General features: G+C 39.0%; 1 protein-coding gene across 8 annotated transcripts in view; it reads right to left on the reverse strand.

Moving 5' to 3' along the window:
* Positions 1-4,141: 4,141 nt before the first annotated feature.
* KIT (KIT proto-oncogene, receptor tyrosine kinase) overlaps positions 4,142-19,006 on the reverse strand; it is an 82,806-nt gene continuing 67,941 nt past the window's right edge. For 2 of the 8 annotated variants that reach the window (XM_003806470.4, XM_008954188.4), the window contains exons 9-21: positions 18,812-18,993; positions 17,511-17,617; positions 17,293-17,419; positions 16,908-17,012; positions 16,714-16,824; positions 15,350-15,500; positions 13,416-13,507; positions 12,838-12,965; positions 11,648-11,770; positions 8,245-8,356; positions 8,034-8,133; positions 7,574-7,679; positions 4,142-6,426 (exon numbers count right to left, since the gene is read on the reverse strand). In XM_003806470.4, coding sequence (XP_003806518.3) covers positions 6,298-6,426; positions 7,574-7,679; positions 8,034-8,133; positions 8,245-8,356; positions 11,648-11,770; positions 12,838-12,965; positions 13,416-13,507; positions 15,350-15,500; positions 16,714-16,824; positions 16,908-17,012; positions 17,293-17,419; positions 17,511-17,617; positions 18,812-18,993 — 1,573 coding nt within the window. In that variant the 3' untranslated portion in view covers positions 4,142-6,297. Of the gene's footprint in view, positions 6,427-7,573; positions 7,680-8,033; positions 8,134-8,244; positions 8,357-11,647; positions 11,771-12,837; positions 12,966-13,415; positions 13,508-15,349; positions 15,501-16,713; positions 16,825-16,907; positions 17,013-17,292; positions 17,420-17,510; positions 17,618-18,799; positions 18,994-19,006 lie in introns of all 8 variants that reach the window. The other 6 variants (XM_024928662.4, XM_055111551.2, XM_055111549.2 and 3 more) reach the window with 3 other exon arrangements.

The raw sequence follows: 19,006 nt of genomic DNA on the forward strand, positions 1-19,006 counted from the left end.
ACAAAAAGAAGGAAAATATGAAAGCCAGATTAAGAGACATGAAGGATACAGTGAGACTTTAAGATGCATTGAATTGGAGTCCCAGAAGGAGAAGAGAAATAAGATGGAGAAGAAAGATTTTTAAAAGACTGAACAATTTTAAAAGGACTGAGATTTTTCCAGTATTGATGAAAGACACCAATCTATAGATTCAAGAAGTCCAAAGAATTTCAAATAAGATAAGTAAGGAGAAATTCAATCTTAGGCATATCATAGTGAAACTGTAAAGACCAAAGACAAAGAGAAAATGTTAGAGGCAATAATGAAAACAAAAAAATAATATCTTCAGGAGAATGACAACCTGAAAAGACTTCTCAATAGCAAAAAATGGAAACTCGAAGAGGGTGGAAATGAATGTGCTAAAAAATATAACTGCCAGCCTTGAGTTCTGTATCTAGTGCAAATATATTTTTAAGAATGAAGGTGAAATGACAATTTAGACATCAAAAAGTAAAGGGTTTGCCACCTGCAGACCTTCAATAAAATAAAGTTCCTCTTCTATATTTTAGTATCTTTGAAACTGCATTTCTTTCATGTGCTGGACCTAGAATATCCAATAATTAATTAAGTGTCATCCTTAACTTCAAGAGTCTCACAATCTAGACAAGGGTTACCAGATTTAGTAAACAAAATACTGGTCATCAAGTTGACTTTGAACTTCAAGTGCACAATAGTTTTTTAGGATCCATATGTTCTAAATACTTAAGGGTACATACTTACATTAAATGTTGAAATTCAAATTTAACTGGATGTCCTCTATTTTATCTGACAATTCTAGCCTATACAAAGGGAGAGATGTCAGAGTTGGAAATTGTAGGTTGGTAGATGACAGCCACATCTCAGGGATTAGATGAGATTGACCAGAGATTGGAGAACATATCAGCTGAAATAAGACAAGAAAGGACCAAACGCTGGAACTCCCACTTTTAAAGGGGTGCTGGAGGAAGACAAAGAGGAGGACCGGCGAATGCAGGCAAGAAGGCAAGTTTCAAGGAGGAGTCCTTCAATGCATAAAGCTTCATTTATTTGACAATTGAGTGGTTGCTACTGACCAGGCTCTGTTCTAAACACTGCTCTAGGCAATGGAATGATTGAACAGAGTGCTCTGAAACTGGAACTTTGGAGATCACTCAAGAGTTTTTAGAGAGCCCATTTAGTACTCTAGGGAGAACCAGGTCACCTGCAATCAAGAGGGTTTTGAGATTTTTCTGTTCTGGGTTGAATTGTGTCTCTCCCAAATTCCTATGTTGAAGTCATATCCATAACTCCCAGTTCTTGAGAATATGGCCTTACTGGAAATAAGGTCTTGGGAGATGTAATTAGTTAAGATGAAGTTGTACTGGAGTAGGTTGAACCCCGAATCTGTCTTCATCAAAAGGGGGAACTTGGACACAGACACACACACAGGGAGAGCACCATGTGAAGTTGAAGACAGAGATGTACAAAGAATGCCAAAGACTGCCAGCAAACCACCAGAAGCTGGGAGAGGCATGGGACAGATTCTCACAGTGCTCCGAAAGAACCGACCCTGCCGACATCCTGATCTCAGACTTCTAGCCTGCAGGACTGTGAGACAATCAATTTCCATATGGAAGCCAGCCAGTTTCAAGTGCTTTGTTATGGCAGCCCTAGCAAACCAATACACTTTTCTTCATAAAGGTTCACTCAAAGGCTGCCCAGGTGGTGCTTCCTGAAGCCTTGCTCATCCCGAGACCTCTCCCATGGGGCATTTTCTCATGCAGACGCTGGTGCTGCTGACCTTCTCCAAGACCAAGTGTGGGGTGGTGCGGTCTTCCTGTCTTCAGCTTCTGCGCCTTAAGCCCTGAAACTGCTTGTCAGCTGCAGCTCCTCTCCCTACTTCTGAATAAGGAAGAGCACTCCTGCCACTTTCCCTTCCTCTCCACCCTTCCCCAACTACCAACGCCCTCCTTTTCTTCTCTTCTCCTTGTTCCCACAAAGCCTCTGTATAGGCCTCAGTAAGGCTGTCCGAAGGAATGTTTCTAGTTCCCCTTTCTCTTCTCCCCAAAGCGCCACCCCCTCATGTGAAATTAAGCTAACTTCACTAGCTTCTGTCTTCTTCTATTTCCTCTCTTTCTTGGGCCCATTTCCTCCCTAATGGCTCTCTCTCACTCCAAACACTGATGGGATGTTTAATTATTTGTTCAAAAAGAACCACTCTTGAAGTACTCTGCTAGCAGCTTTGGGGTGTCTGAGATGAAGAACATCTGTCCCTCAGGAAGATGGAAACTTGGTCATCATTTAAGGGGGACAGGTAAGTCTCCCTGCAGGCTAACACCAGTTGACTCCTATCAGCTTGTTGGAAAAGACTGTGACTTCTAAGGCACCTGGGCTCAGTTGGAGGGTGTGGTGGCAGATGAGTGATGTCTGCATGGCCAGGGTGGTGGGAGACACCAGCATGGGAAGACCAGGTGTTTGCCATCACTGAGGTACAGATCTGGATTCCAAGTCTGGCTTCATGTACTGCTCCATGAACTTGGGCAAAATGTAACTCTTGCAACCTCTTGGGCAATTTAACCCCTGAGCGTCCGGACAATTCAATATTTAACAAGTAAATGATACCACTGACACCAGTAACCCCTGGCACATACGGGAATTTTATGTTAACCGATTTTAAGTCTGGATATAGTATGGGTGGGGACAAGACGAGCCAAAATAATAAAAAAATCAATTGTAAGAGCCATAAAAAGTAAAGAGTGTTGTGGGAGTTCAGCGACAGCTTCCCATTGAGATGATTTTGCTGGTCTTGAAAGATGGGGTCTTGCTGGAGAGAAGAGACAGTATGCAGTCTGAGAATGGAAGCAGAGAAGAGCATGGGGCATACTCATGGGCCTTCGATAATAGGAGAGAAGTAGGAAGGAAGGCTGGAGCAAGAATAGAGAGCTTTGAATTCCTGGTCAAACACTGGGATTAAAAAAGAAAAAAAACCACCACCACCACCCAGAAATCTTTATAGCAATGTCAAGTTGTACAACACACTTGTACAATACTGTTTGCACCTAAGAGAAAGAAAATTAGAATCAAGCTTTTGACTGTATAATTCTACATGGGTTATGTCAGTACAGGAACACCGCCCTCCCTGCTTAATAAGGTGAATTGGCCGTGGCAAAACTTATTAGGCATATGAACGAGCTGGTCTTGACAGCCTCACATTAATACATCAAGGTAGACACTACTCCCATGAGCTGAGATTTCAAGAGCTAATCTGCCTAATGTCACACAGTGGTTAAGTGGTAGACACAGGGGTGGCACTGAGATTCGAACCAAGTTTGAGCCTGGGCACCAAGACCTGGTATTCCTTTCCAATGAAAAGCTAGGCTGGTGAGGAAAATTAGCTAGACTCTTAACACAGGGGACTGTCAACTGCTTCTAACGCAAATTTCTCACACATGACAAAGGCTAAATGACAGTGAAAACATTTGGAAAGAAAAGACTTCTTTGTTTTGTGGTCAATTAGCATTCATTCCTGTCTGCAATAAAATAATGGGAATTGCCTGACTGAAATGTGGGTCTGTTTTTCACTGATTATTGACGCATTCCTTGCCACACAATTCCCTCTTGATTTTAAAAGGATTCCTTTTCATTACAGGTCACTTTTCACCCCTTCCCTTTCCTTTCAGGAGACATTTCTGCAGGTGTAGATGTCATGTCAATAAAGACAGTCATGACTGAGGGTGTGTGGGTGCCTCATTCTTAATAGGATTATGTGATTCAGGGTGCTTCCTTTTGTTTCAAGCTGAAGAACTCTCAGCCTCTGTTTGGGTTCCAGTGGTCTGGACGGTACCAATGGGGCATGCATAATGTTTCACCCACATGACAGCACCCAGCTCATACATACTAAGCACCTTCTCTGTATCTATTTTTCAATTTAAATAGAGACCTCAGGTTGTAAGACTAAAATGAGAAAATATCACATGTATGAAAATTCTTAATATCTGTTGCATCTTGAAGCATGTAAATCCTAGTGTGATCTGATAGCCCTGCACATATTTTATGAAAACTGCGTACAAAACTTTGTCAGGATGATTGCACTTTAATGCTTTAAAGTTTAATCTCACGAATCTCAACAATCAAATGACTCCACTTGATTTATATATGTACATTTTATTAGAATTCTTCAGAACTGTCAACAATTGGACAACATACAGGAATAAAACACGTGGAACACCAACATCCTTTAAACTTACGCCGCTTATGTATTTACACATAAAGTTACTGTATATATAAAAAATATTTTCAAGGACTCGTGGGCTTGGGAATATTCAAAAGACATTATTGCTACATTTCAATATTTACAAAAAAAGCCACAAAATAATTTCAAACATTAAGCCACTGCAAAGAAACATCTGATGTAAGAAAAAATTATAAAAATATAAACTTTCAAGAATATCCAAGACAAAACTCTCAATGAAGTGCCCCTGAAGTACCTAGACATCTATAACTAACAACCACTTTTCTTACTATCATTGAAGTCAATAGAAACACAAAGGAATTTTTCAGACAAAGTATGGCAAACAACAATCTCTTGGGTGACAACACAACCCCAAAATCTGTTAACTTTGGAAAGGTGTGAGAGCATAGAACTCCAGTGCAAATGGTTACTTCCAGATAACGGCCACAGTTCTCTAAATGTAGTCTAAGAAATGTAGAAGGGGGAAACCATAAAGGCAACATACCTGAATCTTTCAAGACAACACACAAACTCTGCCATGTACACATTTGCCTTTTATATTGGGCAGTGAGGAAGGGGAGTTTTTTGTTTTGTTTTGTTTTGTTTTTAAAGAGGTAAACTACAAGAATATCCAGGCTACAGTCTAAAGGGTAAAATTTAAATGTTTCAGTGAGACAGTAGCATTATGGAAGGTCTAAGGAACAGGTACAGTAAGATGAGTCTAAATAACAGAATGCCTTAAGTGCAGGTGAACTGCAAATACATAGGGACTGATGCCTTCCACTTCCTCTGCACCACTATGGAAGCTTCTGGTAAGCTACTCTAGACAGCTATGTGAAAAGAAACAAGAACAGTACTAATAATGAAAGCCAAGTTACTTTTCAGGTACTAAAGGACCCTCTTGGACTCAGGGCAAAAATACCCCTCCAAATACTTGTCTACACACATACAAACGTACATACACATATATAGATACTGGCCCGGTGTCCAGGACATGCCTGCGAAGGAGGCTAAACCTATACTTTATTTCCTGCTACATAAGAATCCAAACTAAGATAGCAGTGTTTTCCCACTCCTGTGGGAGCCATGCAGTGAATCAGTAACTTTGTCAAACAGCATCAAATCCATTGAGTACAATGCCATTCTGAAGCTGATAGGCTTGTTCCACAGAATCTACAGAATAAGTTCATCAGCTAAAAGAGGAGATTTTGTTCAAACTGTGCTTTGTGGTTATATTGTTTCCTTAAAAAATGGTATTAACTGTTTCCTTCAAACTTATATGGCTCTTAATCTACTTCTATACACAGTGGACATAATGCCAGGGTTGTATACAGAAACGAAACCTTATGGTGTTTTCCCCTCAAATGTATGAACACGGACAATTTATAGATGCGTATATACAAGTGCTGGCTAGGGAGGCCTTCTCTCCAATTCAATGCTCTAATAGCAAACTCTATTTAAAAACCAGGTCGGTAGTATAAAAGCTCATGCAGTGGTCCACAGAAGAGCATCTTTTGTTCACACTTGGGGATCATTTTTTTCATGGCCTATGTCTCATTCCCAGCATGAAATACTAGATTTCTTAAGCCCAGGTGTTCATACTCTGTCCTTTGTTCTAATGATGTTCTGTTTTCCACATAAAGGACTTAGGTTTTCCGCTTCTAATCTTGTATCATCATACTACTATGGATGGTTCTGAAGGCCAACTGTGATTACTACCATTTATTCAGGTAAACTATCAACCATATTTTTGGGCAGAATTGGAGAAGCCTTGGAAAGGACTCTGGCCCCCAGTCCCATACCTCCCTCTCTTTTTCCAAATCAGAATGTTTTCTGTTCATGGTAGAAGCTACGTTGCTATTGGGAATATATACAGTTGGAACCTTTGCAATAGGATGGTGGCTGATGACAAAAATCATCGGCCACTGAAGTGTGCTCAGAAAGACAGGATTGCAGTGGGGTGCCCACTATCCTGGAGTCGGATGCAAGTTGAAAGAAAAGAAAATAACCATCATGGAAGCCAAAAGAAGAGATCATTCCTGGAGGGGTGACCCAAACACTGATTCTGCTCAGACATCGTCGTGCACAAGCAGAGGCTGGGAGGAGGAAGCGGTGCTGCCGACAGAATTGATCCGCACAGAATGGTCCACCACGGGCTTCTGTCGGTTGGGGCTGCAGTTTGCTAAGTTGGAGTAAATCTGGAGAAAACAAGCCCATAGTCAATACAGTAGTCCCTACAACGAACATAGCAACAAAAGGCATACTTACAGTGTCAAGATCACAACTAACTGATGGAAACTCTTAAGAGAGAAGTGGTTTACAAGAACTTTGTGGCCAAAACCCAAGTCATACTGACAAAACAAATATAAGCTTTGTTTTCCCCTTCATTTTTCCAAGGAAATAACTTTATACAAGAAGTGGGGACAAAACATGCACAAGCTTCGCTCTTCTAAAAGGGCACACCAGGCACCAAGCACTATCTTACCTATTTAAAAGGCTTGTAAATCTCTACAGCAACTACAACCCAATAACCAATGTAATTTGCTGGGAAACCCACGGCCCTTCCAGGGGTCTCTTGTCAAGAATCAAAGCAACTGGGTGGAAAATGCTGTTCAATTTGAAACATGCTTTGACACCCAGAAGAACAAGCTTTAACCCAAAAATTATCAGTGGTGTGCTATTAGGAAAGAAAAGATAGCTCCAAGCACACAGCCCAGGAAAGAAAGCAGCTTAAAAAAATCTGAGTCAAAGTATCACTAATTCTTGCTTAAAAAGAGAGGAAATAATGGATTTGAGTTTTCATTCCCCCACACTTCCCAAATCACTGGGAGGGATCTCCCAACTTCAAACAGCTCTTCATTCTATATGGCTTGTGGGCATGACAGCTATCTGCCATTTTCTGGCTATGCTTGTTTGATCAGAAGGCTTATTTCACTGCAGTAACAAGCTGTCTTTTCTATGCTTTTATTCTAGTTCACATCACCCCAACCCTCCAAAGGATGCATGGCCCTGACATGTGAGAGGGAGAAAATACTGACCCCATGACCAGCATTTGAGATGAGGGAGGAAACATGGCAAATCCTTATGGAAACTTCTACTTCCAGTGAGTACAAAACTCTCCACCCTTCCCCCTCAATCTCACATCCTTCTTTGGCTCAGAACAGGAGGGCTGGGCAGAAAGAACTAGTTTCCATTGCTTTACTTCCCCTACCTGAAGCCCAATTTGCAATCTAAGATGAGGAGAGAAGGGGTTGGGAGGTTAGTCCTCACCCTGAAAGCCTGAGGAGGAGGACACACCTGGAACTGGGAGAAGGGGGATTCTATGCCTGGCCAGGGTATACTCACATGATTGGTGCTCTCTGAAATCTGCTTCTCAATTAGCTGAACAATTTGCTTGAATGTTGGTCTTTTTAGGGGATCTGCATCCCAGCAAGTCTTCATTATGTCATACCTGCAAGACAAGGGCCATTTACTATCCCTCCTCAATGCCCTCAGCTTGTTTTCAAATGTATGGGCATCCAGCAACTTCAGTAATAATTCCAGGGCTATGCAACTGGACATATGGACTGACATATAGATAACATAAAACACTGCATGTATGAAATATTGCTGAAACTTTCTGTATTTTTGGTGACAAGAGATTATGAAAATAAACTACAGAAATGACATTTGACCAGTGTGTCATAAAGAATCCAAGTGACATTTCAAACTGTGTTATGAAAACCCTCAACATCTGGGTTTCTGTCTTTAAAAAGAAAAATAAAAGGGAAAACGTGACCTAAAGGAAAAATTTTTTGGCTCTTACATTTCAGCAGGTGCGTGTTCAGGGCTGAGCATCCGGAAGCCTTCCTTGATCATCTTGTAGAACTTAGAATCGACCGGCATTCCAGGATAGGGGCTGCTTCCTGAGACACAGTTTGCAAAGCAGTGTTAATCACAAGGAAGCAGGACACCAATGAAACTTCAAGAAGATGCTCTGAGTCTAATGAAGTTGTCTTTGGCAAGGATCATTTTACCTAAAGAGAACAGCTCCCAAAGAAAAATCCCATAGGACCAGACGTCACTTTCAAACGTGTATACACAGTTGAAAATGCTTTCAGGTGCCATCCACTTCACAGGTAGTCGAGCCTGTAATAGAAGCACAACAGAGTCAATAATGTTAATTCAGAAGCTCAACAAAATTGAACACAAGATATTCTTATAGATGCTGCTGTTGCTGAAATGTGGAGTGATAACTTGAGTACCATCTCACAAAAACCTTTTACCTATATGAACTCAGATGATCCCAATCACCTCTGAAATACATGGCTCACAAGTGCATTATCCCCATTTTAAGATGTGAGCACTATGTCAGTACGGCATGGAGATTAAGAGCACAAACGTCAGAGACAGCCAGACATTTTAGCCCTGGCTCCACCATGGGCCTTAGGTAATGCAGAGATTTGTTAGTTTCCACTGAATATGTCCCTCTCCTTCCTTAAAAACAGAAACACGGCCTCTCACAATTAGGACTACATTTCCCAGCCTCCTTTGCAGCTAGCTAGCTGTAGTTAGGTGACTCGGTTTTGGCCACTAAGTTGTAAGTGCTGTATAGCAGCTTCAGGAAAACCTCCTTACAATATAGCTGGCACGTGCCCTCTGCCCTCTCTTCTCTAGTGCAAGGGCCCCCTGCCTTCTGGATATGATGGCTGGCTATCCACCTGGTGGTCATCTTGGACCATGGACATGGGGGTTACACTCAGGAATGGCTAAGCATGGAAAGGAAAGACTTGCCCGGGTACTCCATGGAGCCTTTATACCAATCCTGGCCTGCTACTCCTAGACTTCTTTTATTTTGGGTTTTCTGTCAAAACCCAAAACTTTCTCTAATACACTGGGAAAGTCACTAAAATATTTGTAATTAAGCCTCAGTATCTTCTTCTGTAAAACAAAATGAATACTTTTAATTTTATGAATTGTCTTGTGGGTTAAATAAGATAATGTGGGTGAAAATGCTTAGCACCGCCTGACTCAGTGCTATCTGAAAAATTGCCTAGAAGAAAGGCAAGTACTTGATAAACAGTAGTGGCTTGTGATCATGACTCTTTGGAGAACTCTCTCCATTAAAGTTGAGCTAAACTTTCTGTAACTAGTCCTTTTAGATGCATTCTGGATTCCCAATCTTAATCTGCCATAAAAAGCTAAATCAATCCTTCTCTTAATCCATTTAGGATTGAAAACTGGGAAAGCTTTTTTTTTTTTTTTTTTGGTGTTAAAGTTATTTTAGTCAGCTTACAAAAACAAAACAAAAAACTTCCAATATCCCTTCCCTTCCTAGATGTTGTGCTAAAGTTCCTATAAGGGCTCTTAACCTGAGATCTATGGGTGTCAAATTCAGGGGCCTGTGAACTTGGAAAGGAAAAATGACATCCTTATTTTCGCTAATTTCTAGATGAAATTTAGCATTTCTTTAAATTACTAACAAAGGTGATAAAACACAGTAGTATCAGCTGTACCTGTGACTTTGTCATGAACAGTAATCATAAATATCTTCATATCCTATTAAGTCTTTACAGGTATCTCAAAATCATATTTACATTAATCACCACTCTAAAATTACAGTGGTTTTTAGAAAAAATAGCAAAACCCAATTACTTTTACACCAACCTAACAGAGCCTGTTACTCTCTATAGTAAACACATGTACTGACATATCACAAATTTACTTAGTGTCTTCATAGCTATTTCGATTTAACTGTTTTCCTTGGTATTCCTATGTATTTCATCATAGGCGTTGAAAACAGTGTTCTGATAAGGGTCCCATAGGCTTTACCAGGCTCTAAAAGGGGCCATGACATGAAAAACAATGAAGAACTCATGTGAAAGGAAAGAACTTCAGAGAACCTGACACAACAAGGAGATCTCAAATGATGATGACAAAAATGTGGGGCGGTAACATATGTGAGTTTCCTTCTTCTTATCTTGTTCCAGAAATTCTCCCTACCCACTAGCTTGGTGAAAGCGAGATCTGTGATTGGTTAGTTCAACTGACTTGAACTGGAGTCTACAATCTGGAAGCCTGATAGAGCCAACCCCTCTTTGTCAATTCAAACTAAGGTCACTAACCAATAACAAGACAGTATGTAACCACCGTCACGATTATTTAGATTGTAAATAAGACATCTATAAAGAATAGTAACAATATGTCTGGCACTGTCATAAGCACTTTACATATATTAACTCATAACTTTCTGAGTCAGGAATCACTATTATTCCCAAGGGGAGAAAAACAAAGATTCAGAGGTATTGGACAACTCTTGACAAAATGACACAGGCATGAAATAATGGAGACAGATTGCAGAATTCATCAAGACTGGGCCTGGAGGCTGCCACCTTCTTCCTCCTCCCTTTGGTCAATATTCAGAGGACTGGATAATTAACGACTTATCATTCTTCCTTCCAAAATTGCACCAGGATGAAGAGAAGTTGTTTTTATTATCACTCCTCATGATAATATCTAGCTTCAGGGCAGCCTTTTCAGAAATTCATGCTTTGGCCAGGAGATAAACACAGAAACACTCTTACAAAACCAAATCAAGTACAGGCTACCAATAGAGATGCCACGGTGATGGGGGGAAAACATTACATTATCCTAAGGGGCACAAAAATCCACCTCCAGGAATAAATCTGGACTGCAGAAATGGGCCCAGGAAGACAGGCAGAGAATATTATAAAGGGCAATATGGTTTTCCATGGCGATGGGATGCCACTCTGGAAATCACAGGCTCTAGTTTCAGCCTCTATTGTCCTGTGTCACCTCAGATAAAAAGCACTAAAATATGCCATGCCTTAGTTTCTCCAACTTTTAAAATAGGAAGGTGCTGCAATTATAGGACAAGGGTTTGTTCTGAGGATTCAATAAAAATTGGCAAGGAAATACAGCACTTTGAAAAACATTTGCTATGTTCTACAAACCCATTATTACTTATGAACCTATTTAATAGCTCTCCGTGTATTCTAGGATCCAACATTCTATATGGCTAACTCTGCATATGATCTTAGATTTTAATATTTTTCACACGGCATGTCAATCCCCCCAAAATTTCTCCTGCTGTGACCTTCAATGACCTACATTTGTTACACTTGAGCAAAATCAAGTTCATTGCTATTCTCAGGCTATAATGAAAATTAAGGCTATTTCTGTTTCCTTCACATGCCCCATAATTACACAATTAGAATTAGGACTTCTATTATTGAATGTTAGTTGTAGTAATGTTCAGCATACCATGCAAATTTTGCTGAAGTACACTTAATTTGACTGCTAAAATGTGTGATATTCCTAGACAGGATTTACATTATGAAAATCACAGGAAACAATTTTTATCGAAAGTTGAAACTAAAAATCCTTTGCAGGACTGTCAAGCAGAGAATGGGTACTCACGTTTCCTTTAACCACATAATTAGAATCATTCTTGATGTCTCTGGCTAGGCCAAAATCACAAATCTTTGTGATCCGACCATGAGTAAGGAGGATATTTCTGGCTGCCAAGTCTCTGTGAATACACTATTAGGTTGGAGGAGAAAAGAAAACCATTTAAATTCATTTTAACTTGTAAAGAGTGAAAACTAACTTTTTAATATTATAGTGTTGCTTATATTATAAAAAATCCAATACTTTTGTTTTAAAGTATTCAGTACACCAAAAATAAAAATCAAAAGTACGCCTTGAATGATGTTCACATAATCAAGAGTCTAATTATTATAATCTCTTTTAAAAGCAATTCTAATAAATGCTGTTTTCTTCTCAGGACTGCTTTCATTCATAGGGAAATACATAAGAAATAGTCATATCATATTGTTTAAACTGAAAATTCATTTTGCACGCATCTCTTTGAATGTCCTTTCACAGAGTTCCTAATATGCCTTTGCAACTTCAATCTGACATCTCCCAAGGACACACGGAAGAAGGTCTTTATTTCAGCCATCTTATATCCTTTCTTAGTTTGGTAATTGTTGGGAAATGTCACCCATGACATTTAAGGGTAGGACTGGTAACTCATTCTGTTCGGTTAATCTTACTTCCTAAGGAACTCCTTTCACCCTTCCACAGACCATGCTCCTTGTTTTGGTTCCATCATTCTTTCCATTCCTATCCTTCTCCCAAGTGTTTATTACTCTCTCTGACCCCTTATTTCCTGACACTTCATAAGCCACACATATAATATTTGGATCTAACTTCAATAAAACTCAAGTCTATGCTTCACCCCAAGCCTTGTAACTATGAGGTGCCCTCTGCTTTTACTGATAAAATGATTCTGTTCTCTAGGAACATATCCTATATCCTAAAAGCCAAAAGTTTTAAAAGAATTTCACTGCATATAAAAGAATATTCATAGAAAAACTCATTTAGACAGGCTTGTACTTTACAGCTTATAAATTAGAACAGGAATTCCAAAGAGACAGCAGTTGGAACATGAAGAAACTAAATTTCCTCTGCTTTTGGTTACCACACTTCAAAATGACATTCTGCATTTTAACTATGGCTCTAAAATGCTCTGTTCTCAAAAAAAAAAAAAAAAAAAAATCAAAAAAACAAAACACAAAACTCTTTTGAGAATCACTCCCACTTACATTCTTGGAGGCGAGGAAAGCCATGCCCTTTGCCACCTGGTAAGAAAAGCTCAGCAAGTCTTCTAAGTCTAGGGCCAACTCGTCATCCTCCATGATGGCGGGAGTCACATCTCTTTCTATGTATGAGCCTGTGAGGAAGAGAGGATTTTTCTTAGCAATTAAAACCATAAAGGTCAGGAAAGGAAAAGACAGTGGCAATGACATACCAAAGGCTGGTAATGAATGAACTAATGTGAACTTGCAGGCAGATCACTTCCCTGGTGTCCAGGAAAGGTAGATGCTGAATCACAAAGTTAATATTTAACAATCCTAGGCTGGGTTACAAAATCCATAGAGGAGAGGGATGGCGAATTAAAGCAAAGATCCCATATCTATAGAAAGATACTCAGGCACAAAAACATATGCTCTGACCCCAAACACCCACTTGCAACCCTAACTGCCATTGACCATTGGCACTGCTACCATAAAGCAGAACTGGTCTGCATCACTGCTACTGGGAATGATGTTATATTCCATATTAGCATGATATACATACTCTCTGTAAAGTTACTCTTGTTGCTTGATAGGTAGGTACTCACCTATTCTCGCAGATCTCCTTTTGTCGGCCTTGGTTGGGACAACATAAGAAACTCCAGGTTTCATGTCCATGTACTCATTAGTACTATCGCTGCTGGGAGAGATGAAACAAGTCATGACTGAATCAAGTGGGACGTGTAGAAGGGCACTCATGGGTCAGGCTCTACCTCCTCATCCCCTTTGCTACATAATAGACTGGACCAATTTGAGGAAAGTCATGTAAAGTTTGAATAAAGAGTTTGAAAATCCTGTTCTGTAAGAAATGAGTTTTTAATAATCGATATTGAGGTCCATGCCCAGAAACTAGGTGTCCTTTTTGTGTATAATCATATAGAGGACTCAGGTTAGACATTTCCCATCTCTTGACACAACGAATTTAATGGGAGACAGAGAGCCAAATATGGTATCCCGTATTACCTCAAACTCTCTAAATGAGCCCCAGGAGACAAGATGAAAGAAAGACAAAGAAGAGCTTCCAAGACGTGTTACGCAGGAGGCAGAGATCGTTAACATATAGTGACTGATGGAAGAAGGCTTAAAAAAAAATCAAGTTGGTTCAGATAAACACCAATAATTTGGATGATTTTCTGAACCATCTGGACCTCTTCAATCTGCAACATTTGGCTGGAGACTCTTCAAGATTTCTAGTACTTCCTGCTTCTGATTAGCATAGAAACACCATGACAACAATCTCCTTCAGAGTGTGCTGGTGGTTCCAATCCCATATGGGATCCCAAAGCACAAAGAACATCACACAGGATTGAACAATTTAGGCCATTATATCAGAAAGTTAAAGGATATATATAGGGCCAAGGTTTCGGAAAGAAGTAAAATGGCTCATTTCTTCATATAATGAGCACATGCCCAGGAGAAACTAACAAAAAGTGGTTTTGTACAGTTTCTACTACCACTTTAAACTACTCAAGTTTATAGGATTTAAAAAAAATAAAAAGTTTCACCTGGGGTTTTAAACTTTAGCCAGAGGTACAGAAAATGGCTTTAAGAGGTAATTGCCCATCAATAATATTTACTGAGGTCTCCTTGAGGGCCTGGTGTTAAGAGTTCAGGAGGCAATGTCTTGCCATTGCAAGATGCAGTGGATATAAAGTGCATGAAAAGGATAGGAGAAATCTACCACACAACTGCAGCAATATACAGTATAGGGGATTGGGCAAAATAACCATGACTTCTGTTGGACTGGGTACATCTAGGAAGTCTTCTCAAATGGTGGCCCTTAAGAGCATTTCCAAAGAAAGAATAGGCAAGATATGAGAAGAATTCTTTTCTGGTTGTAAGTCAAACTCAAAGCTCTTTATACATGATTCAAATTCAGAATGGCATCAATGATGAAAGAGATGAGAATAATGTCCAGAATTTTAAAAAAATGTGCTGGAGTAGTTATGTCTTTTAATAGCATGATGAAATAAAAAGGGCAAGAGGCAAGGTATATAGGAATAATCCAGAGGTCGATGGCAAAAAGCCTACATGTGGAGATATGTTCAGAGCTCTTTGTCATTCTGCTAAAGGTTTTAAAGGGACTTTACTGTGGCAACTTGAGAGGCTTTAGCATTTTCCCTATAAACAGTATCTCACTGGAAACATGCATATAGTACCAAGCTCAATAGTATAAATGGAAATACATGCAGGACAGAACCGTAAGAGAAACAGATATAGAATTCATTCAGTTGCATGGAACTAAAGTGTAGAAGAAAACTGAAAATACATTTTTAAAAAATCAGCAAAAATCTAGGTTTGAATCTTTAAAAACACAATTTAACTTTCTAAACTGTTAATCACATTTAAATGATTTAATAATTTTGATTTCATACCTCAGAGTACCTCAGTTCATTTTTTAAAGAATCAGCCTTGATTGCAAACCCTTATGACCCCATGAACTGCCTGTCAACAGCTAACTATTTATGTAAATCAGTCTTACCAGGAAGACTCCTTTGAATGCAGAAGATTCTTATAAAGTGCAGCTTCTGCATGATCTTCCTGCTTTGAACAAATAAATGAATCACGTTTTCTTCTCAAAAAATTCAAAAGATCACCATAGCAACAATATTCTGTAATGACCAGGGTGGGCCCTAAAAGCACATAAGAAAAGGTTAGAAAGAAGGTGAGATATATAGATTAATTCTGCCTCCCATAAAAATACCCAAGGGTGGTCATGGCCATTAATATTCAGCTTCAGTGGATAAGACTACTTAGTCCTAATACAATCCTATATATTAACACTGCTTATCAAAAAAGCAGCATTATGTGGAGTAACATAAAACAAGCAAGCCTCTTTTAACCTGAATTTCTAAGTGACATTAGTATTTGGGGCCAAGCATGACTGCTGGTTTTACAGAGAGAAGTTACTGCTTTCAAAGATTCTACTATTATCAAGCTTCCTATGTGAATCCTTTGGTTCACTTCTGTTTACAGCAGGGCTTCACACACTCTCTGTAACGTTATTATGGAAATAATGAAGGCACAAACTGTGGCATAGTGGGAAAATCAGCCACAAGGAGCAGCCAGCTGGGACAAGACTGGAAAGTGAGTGAAAACCTAAAATGACCTGTGTTCTGAGCGCTACTAGTTGAGAAATTTTTTGGTGCTCTGAATGTTTAAACTGTAGTTTAGAAGTAACAGGCAACTAATTAACTTGGGTAAGAAATTTTCTCATGAACAATTCATGATGTGGTGAAGCAACATTTATGGGGATTATTTGAAGACATTATATAAGGCTGTCAACTTTATCGTGGATCTCCAGAAACAGCTCATTTTACACATCTTTGTTTCTTTCAACTGAAATACTTTCTGCAAACATCACAGACATCCTTGATGGGAACTTCAACTAAGGCTTCAAATTGGAAACTTATTTTTAGAGAAGTGAAATGTTTGCCTCATTTGGTGTATATTTGAGAACCAGTAGGCTTAGGCGCCTATTTTAAATTGTAGTATGCAAATTAATATTAACCCTTTCAGTGGCTACATATGATCAAGAAATGTATAAAGCTTACAAGATAACAGAAGCCTTCTGGTCGGGATGAGATATTCAAGAGGCTGATGTCGTTGATGTTACAAACACGACAATAACTAGGGTATGTCCTGGGCTGTTCTACCCCATAATGATAAAATTAAAATCTGCATTCTTAAGAACAATAAGGAAAACAAAATCTAGCAAGAGAGAACAATAGTCTGGGTAAAAAAATCTTCCAAGCAGTTTATAATCTAGCATTGTCAAAATCATATTAAAATGTCATGTTTTGATAACCTGACAGACAATAAAAGGCTGTTTGGACATGGCTTTACCTCCAATGGTGCAGGCTCCAAGTAGATTCACAATATTCATGTGATTACCAAGGTAACTCAGGACTTTGAGTTCAGACATGAGGGCTTCCCGTTCTGTTAAATGGGCACTTGCTAAAATTGGAAACATGCATTTTAGCAAAAAGCACAATTGGCAAACTGATGTCAAGTGCATGCAGTACCATACAGGAACTTACGTTTGAGCATCTTCACAGCGACAGTCATGGCCGCATCTGACTTAATTAAGCCATAAGCAGTTGCCTCAACAACCTTCCCGAAAGCTCCAGCACCCAGGGTTTTCCCTGTAGGAAGGAAGACAACAAGGTAAGTGGTGGTGGTGCTGGTGGTGGAATTGAAGGACCATTTGTGCAGTTTCAAAATCAATAAAGGAATTAAAAACAATTTTGTCTAGAGACATTTTCCTACAATGTTCTCTATGCCAAACCTATCAAAAGGGGTGCAATTTCACAGAAAACTCATTGTTTCAGGTGGAACAAAACAAAGGAAGCCACTGGAGTTCCTTAAAGTCATTGTTATGTGTACCCAAAAAGGTGACATGGAAAGCCCCTGTTTCATACTGACCAAAACTCAGCCTGTTTCTGGGAAACTCCCATTTGTGATCATAAGGAAGTTGTGTTGGGTCTATGTAAACGTAATTGTTTCCATTTATCTCCTCAACAACCTTCCACTGTACTTCATACATGGGTTTCTGTGGGGAGAAAGGGAAAAACAGATCACCTTTTAATAATTATTGTCTCAGTCATTAGAGCACTCTGGAGAGAGAACAAATAAATGGTTACCTGTAAATATTTGTAGGTCAGAATCATCACAATAATGCACATCATGCCAGCTACGATTACGAAACCAATCAGCAAAGGAGTGAACAGGGTGTGGGGATGGATTTGCTCTACAATGGAAGAGAAATGTGGAATCACAAACTTTGGCAGGATGGGATCTCTACCACAGCCACTCAGTCCCAAACTGACCCACCTCCCAACTCACAGCCCATGGCAGGATGCAAAGCTATGTGAGTCTCAGAGCTTCACCTTGGTTACATTGTACTCTTGTTATTCAAATGAATCTTTAAAAATATAACTTGAAACCACAATACTGCAGAATAGAAGTTGAGATTTCTGTAGAAAAGGAATAATTTATGCTGTTTTTCAATGAAAAGCAACATCTGAATGCACTTTATACTTCAATCAAATTCCTGCCTTGTACAACTTTAAAAAAAAGAAGCTTTCTTTATGGATGGTTTATATTTTCTTCTTTAAGCTTTCCAGTATTTTCCAAATTTTCTACACTGAGCATGAATGTCTTTCACAACCAAAAACAAAAAACAAAAAAAAAAAAACCAACATTTTTAAGGTATTCTTTTAGTTGCCCTGTCTGAAAAACATGGAAGATTCTTCCCCTCACTACTCAAAACCTGAGAAAACACGCCACTTTTTGGCACTAGTCTTTGCCGACTCAAAAAACGAAAACAACAAAGAAACAAACAAAACCCCAAGAAGGCCTAAAAAGTAAGTGCCCAGTTTCTTTGTCTTCCCACTTTGTACCAATTCATCAGTTTGCCCAAAAGATCTTTTAACTTGTTAAGAGAGTTAGTCACACATGAATCAAATTTTAAATATTTTAAAGAAATAACTTGCTAACATGACTTCATAAAGGCAGTGTTAACTTTTGGATACAGTGTCTGGCAAAGTGTTAAAATAATTCATTTTAAATAACTGAAATTTTTAATTGAATTTAAATTTTAGATTGTTCTAATTCTGTTTGGGTGTAAGGTAAATATATTCCCCCATTTGCTTTCTCTAGCCCTTTTTAATGGAGACAATTGTAAATATACAACTAATAGAGACACACATACATATAAAATATATAAAGTAGCATGGTTAAAATTGCTCTGGTAAAAGCATATACTTAACAAGCTAGTACAAAATGAAACTTAGTGAGTTTGATGACAGGATGGTGTGATGCATGTATTACCAGAAATGACATGGTCAACGTTGGAATGAACTTAAAATCATGACTGATATGGTAGACAGAGCCTAAACATCCCCTTAAATTGGATTAAAAAGAAATATACCTTTGTTGTTACCTTTAAATGCAAAGTTAAAATAGGCAGAAGTCTTGCCAACATCGTTGTAAGCCTTACATTCAACCGTGCCATTGTGCTTGAATGCACTAGAATCTATAGAACTCTGAACCACTAGCTTTCCAAACGGTGGCCCAGATGAGTTTAGTGTCTGCACATCCACTGGCAGTACAGAAGCAGAGCATCTAAAGGGAAGAA

The sequence above is a fragment of the Pan paniscus genome, chromosome 3 (assembly GCF_029289425.2).
Source record: "Pan paniscus chromosome 3, NHGRI_mPanPan1-v2.0_pri, whole genome shotgun sequence".
Taxonomy (NCBI): Eukaryota; Metazoa; Chordata; class Mammalia; order Primates; family Hominidae; genus Pan; species Pan paniscus.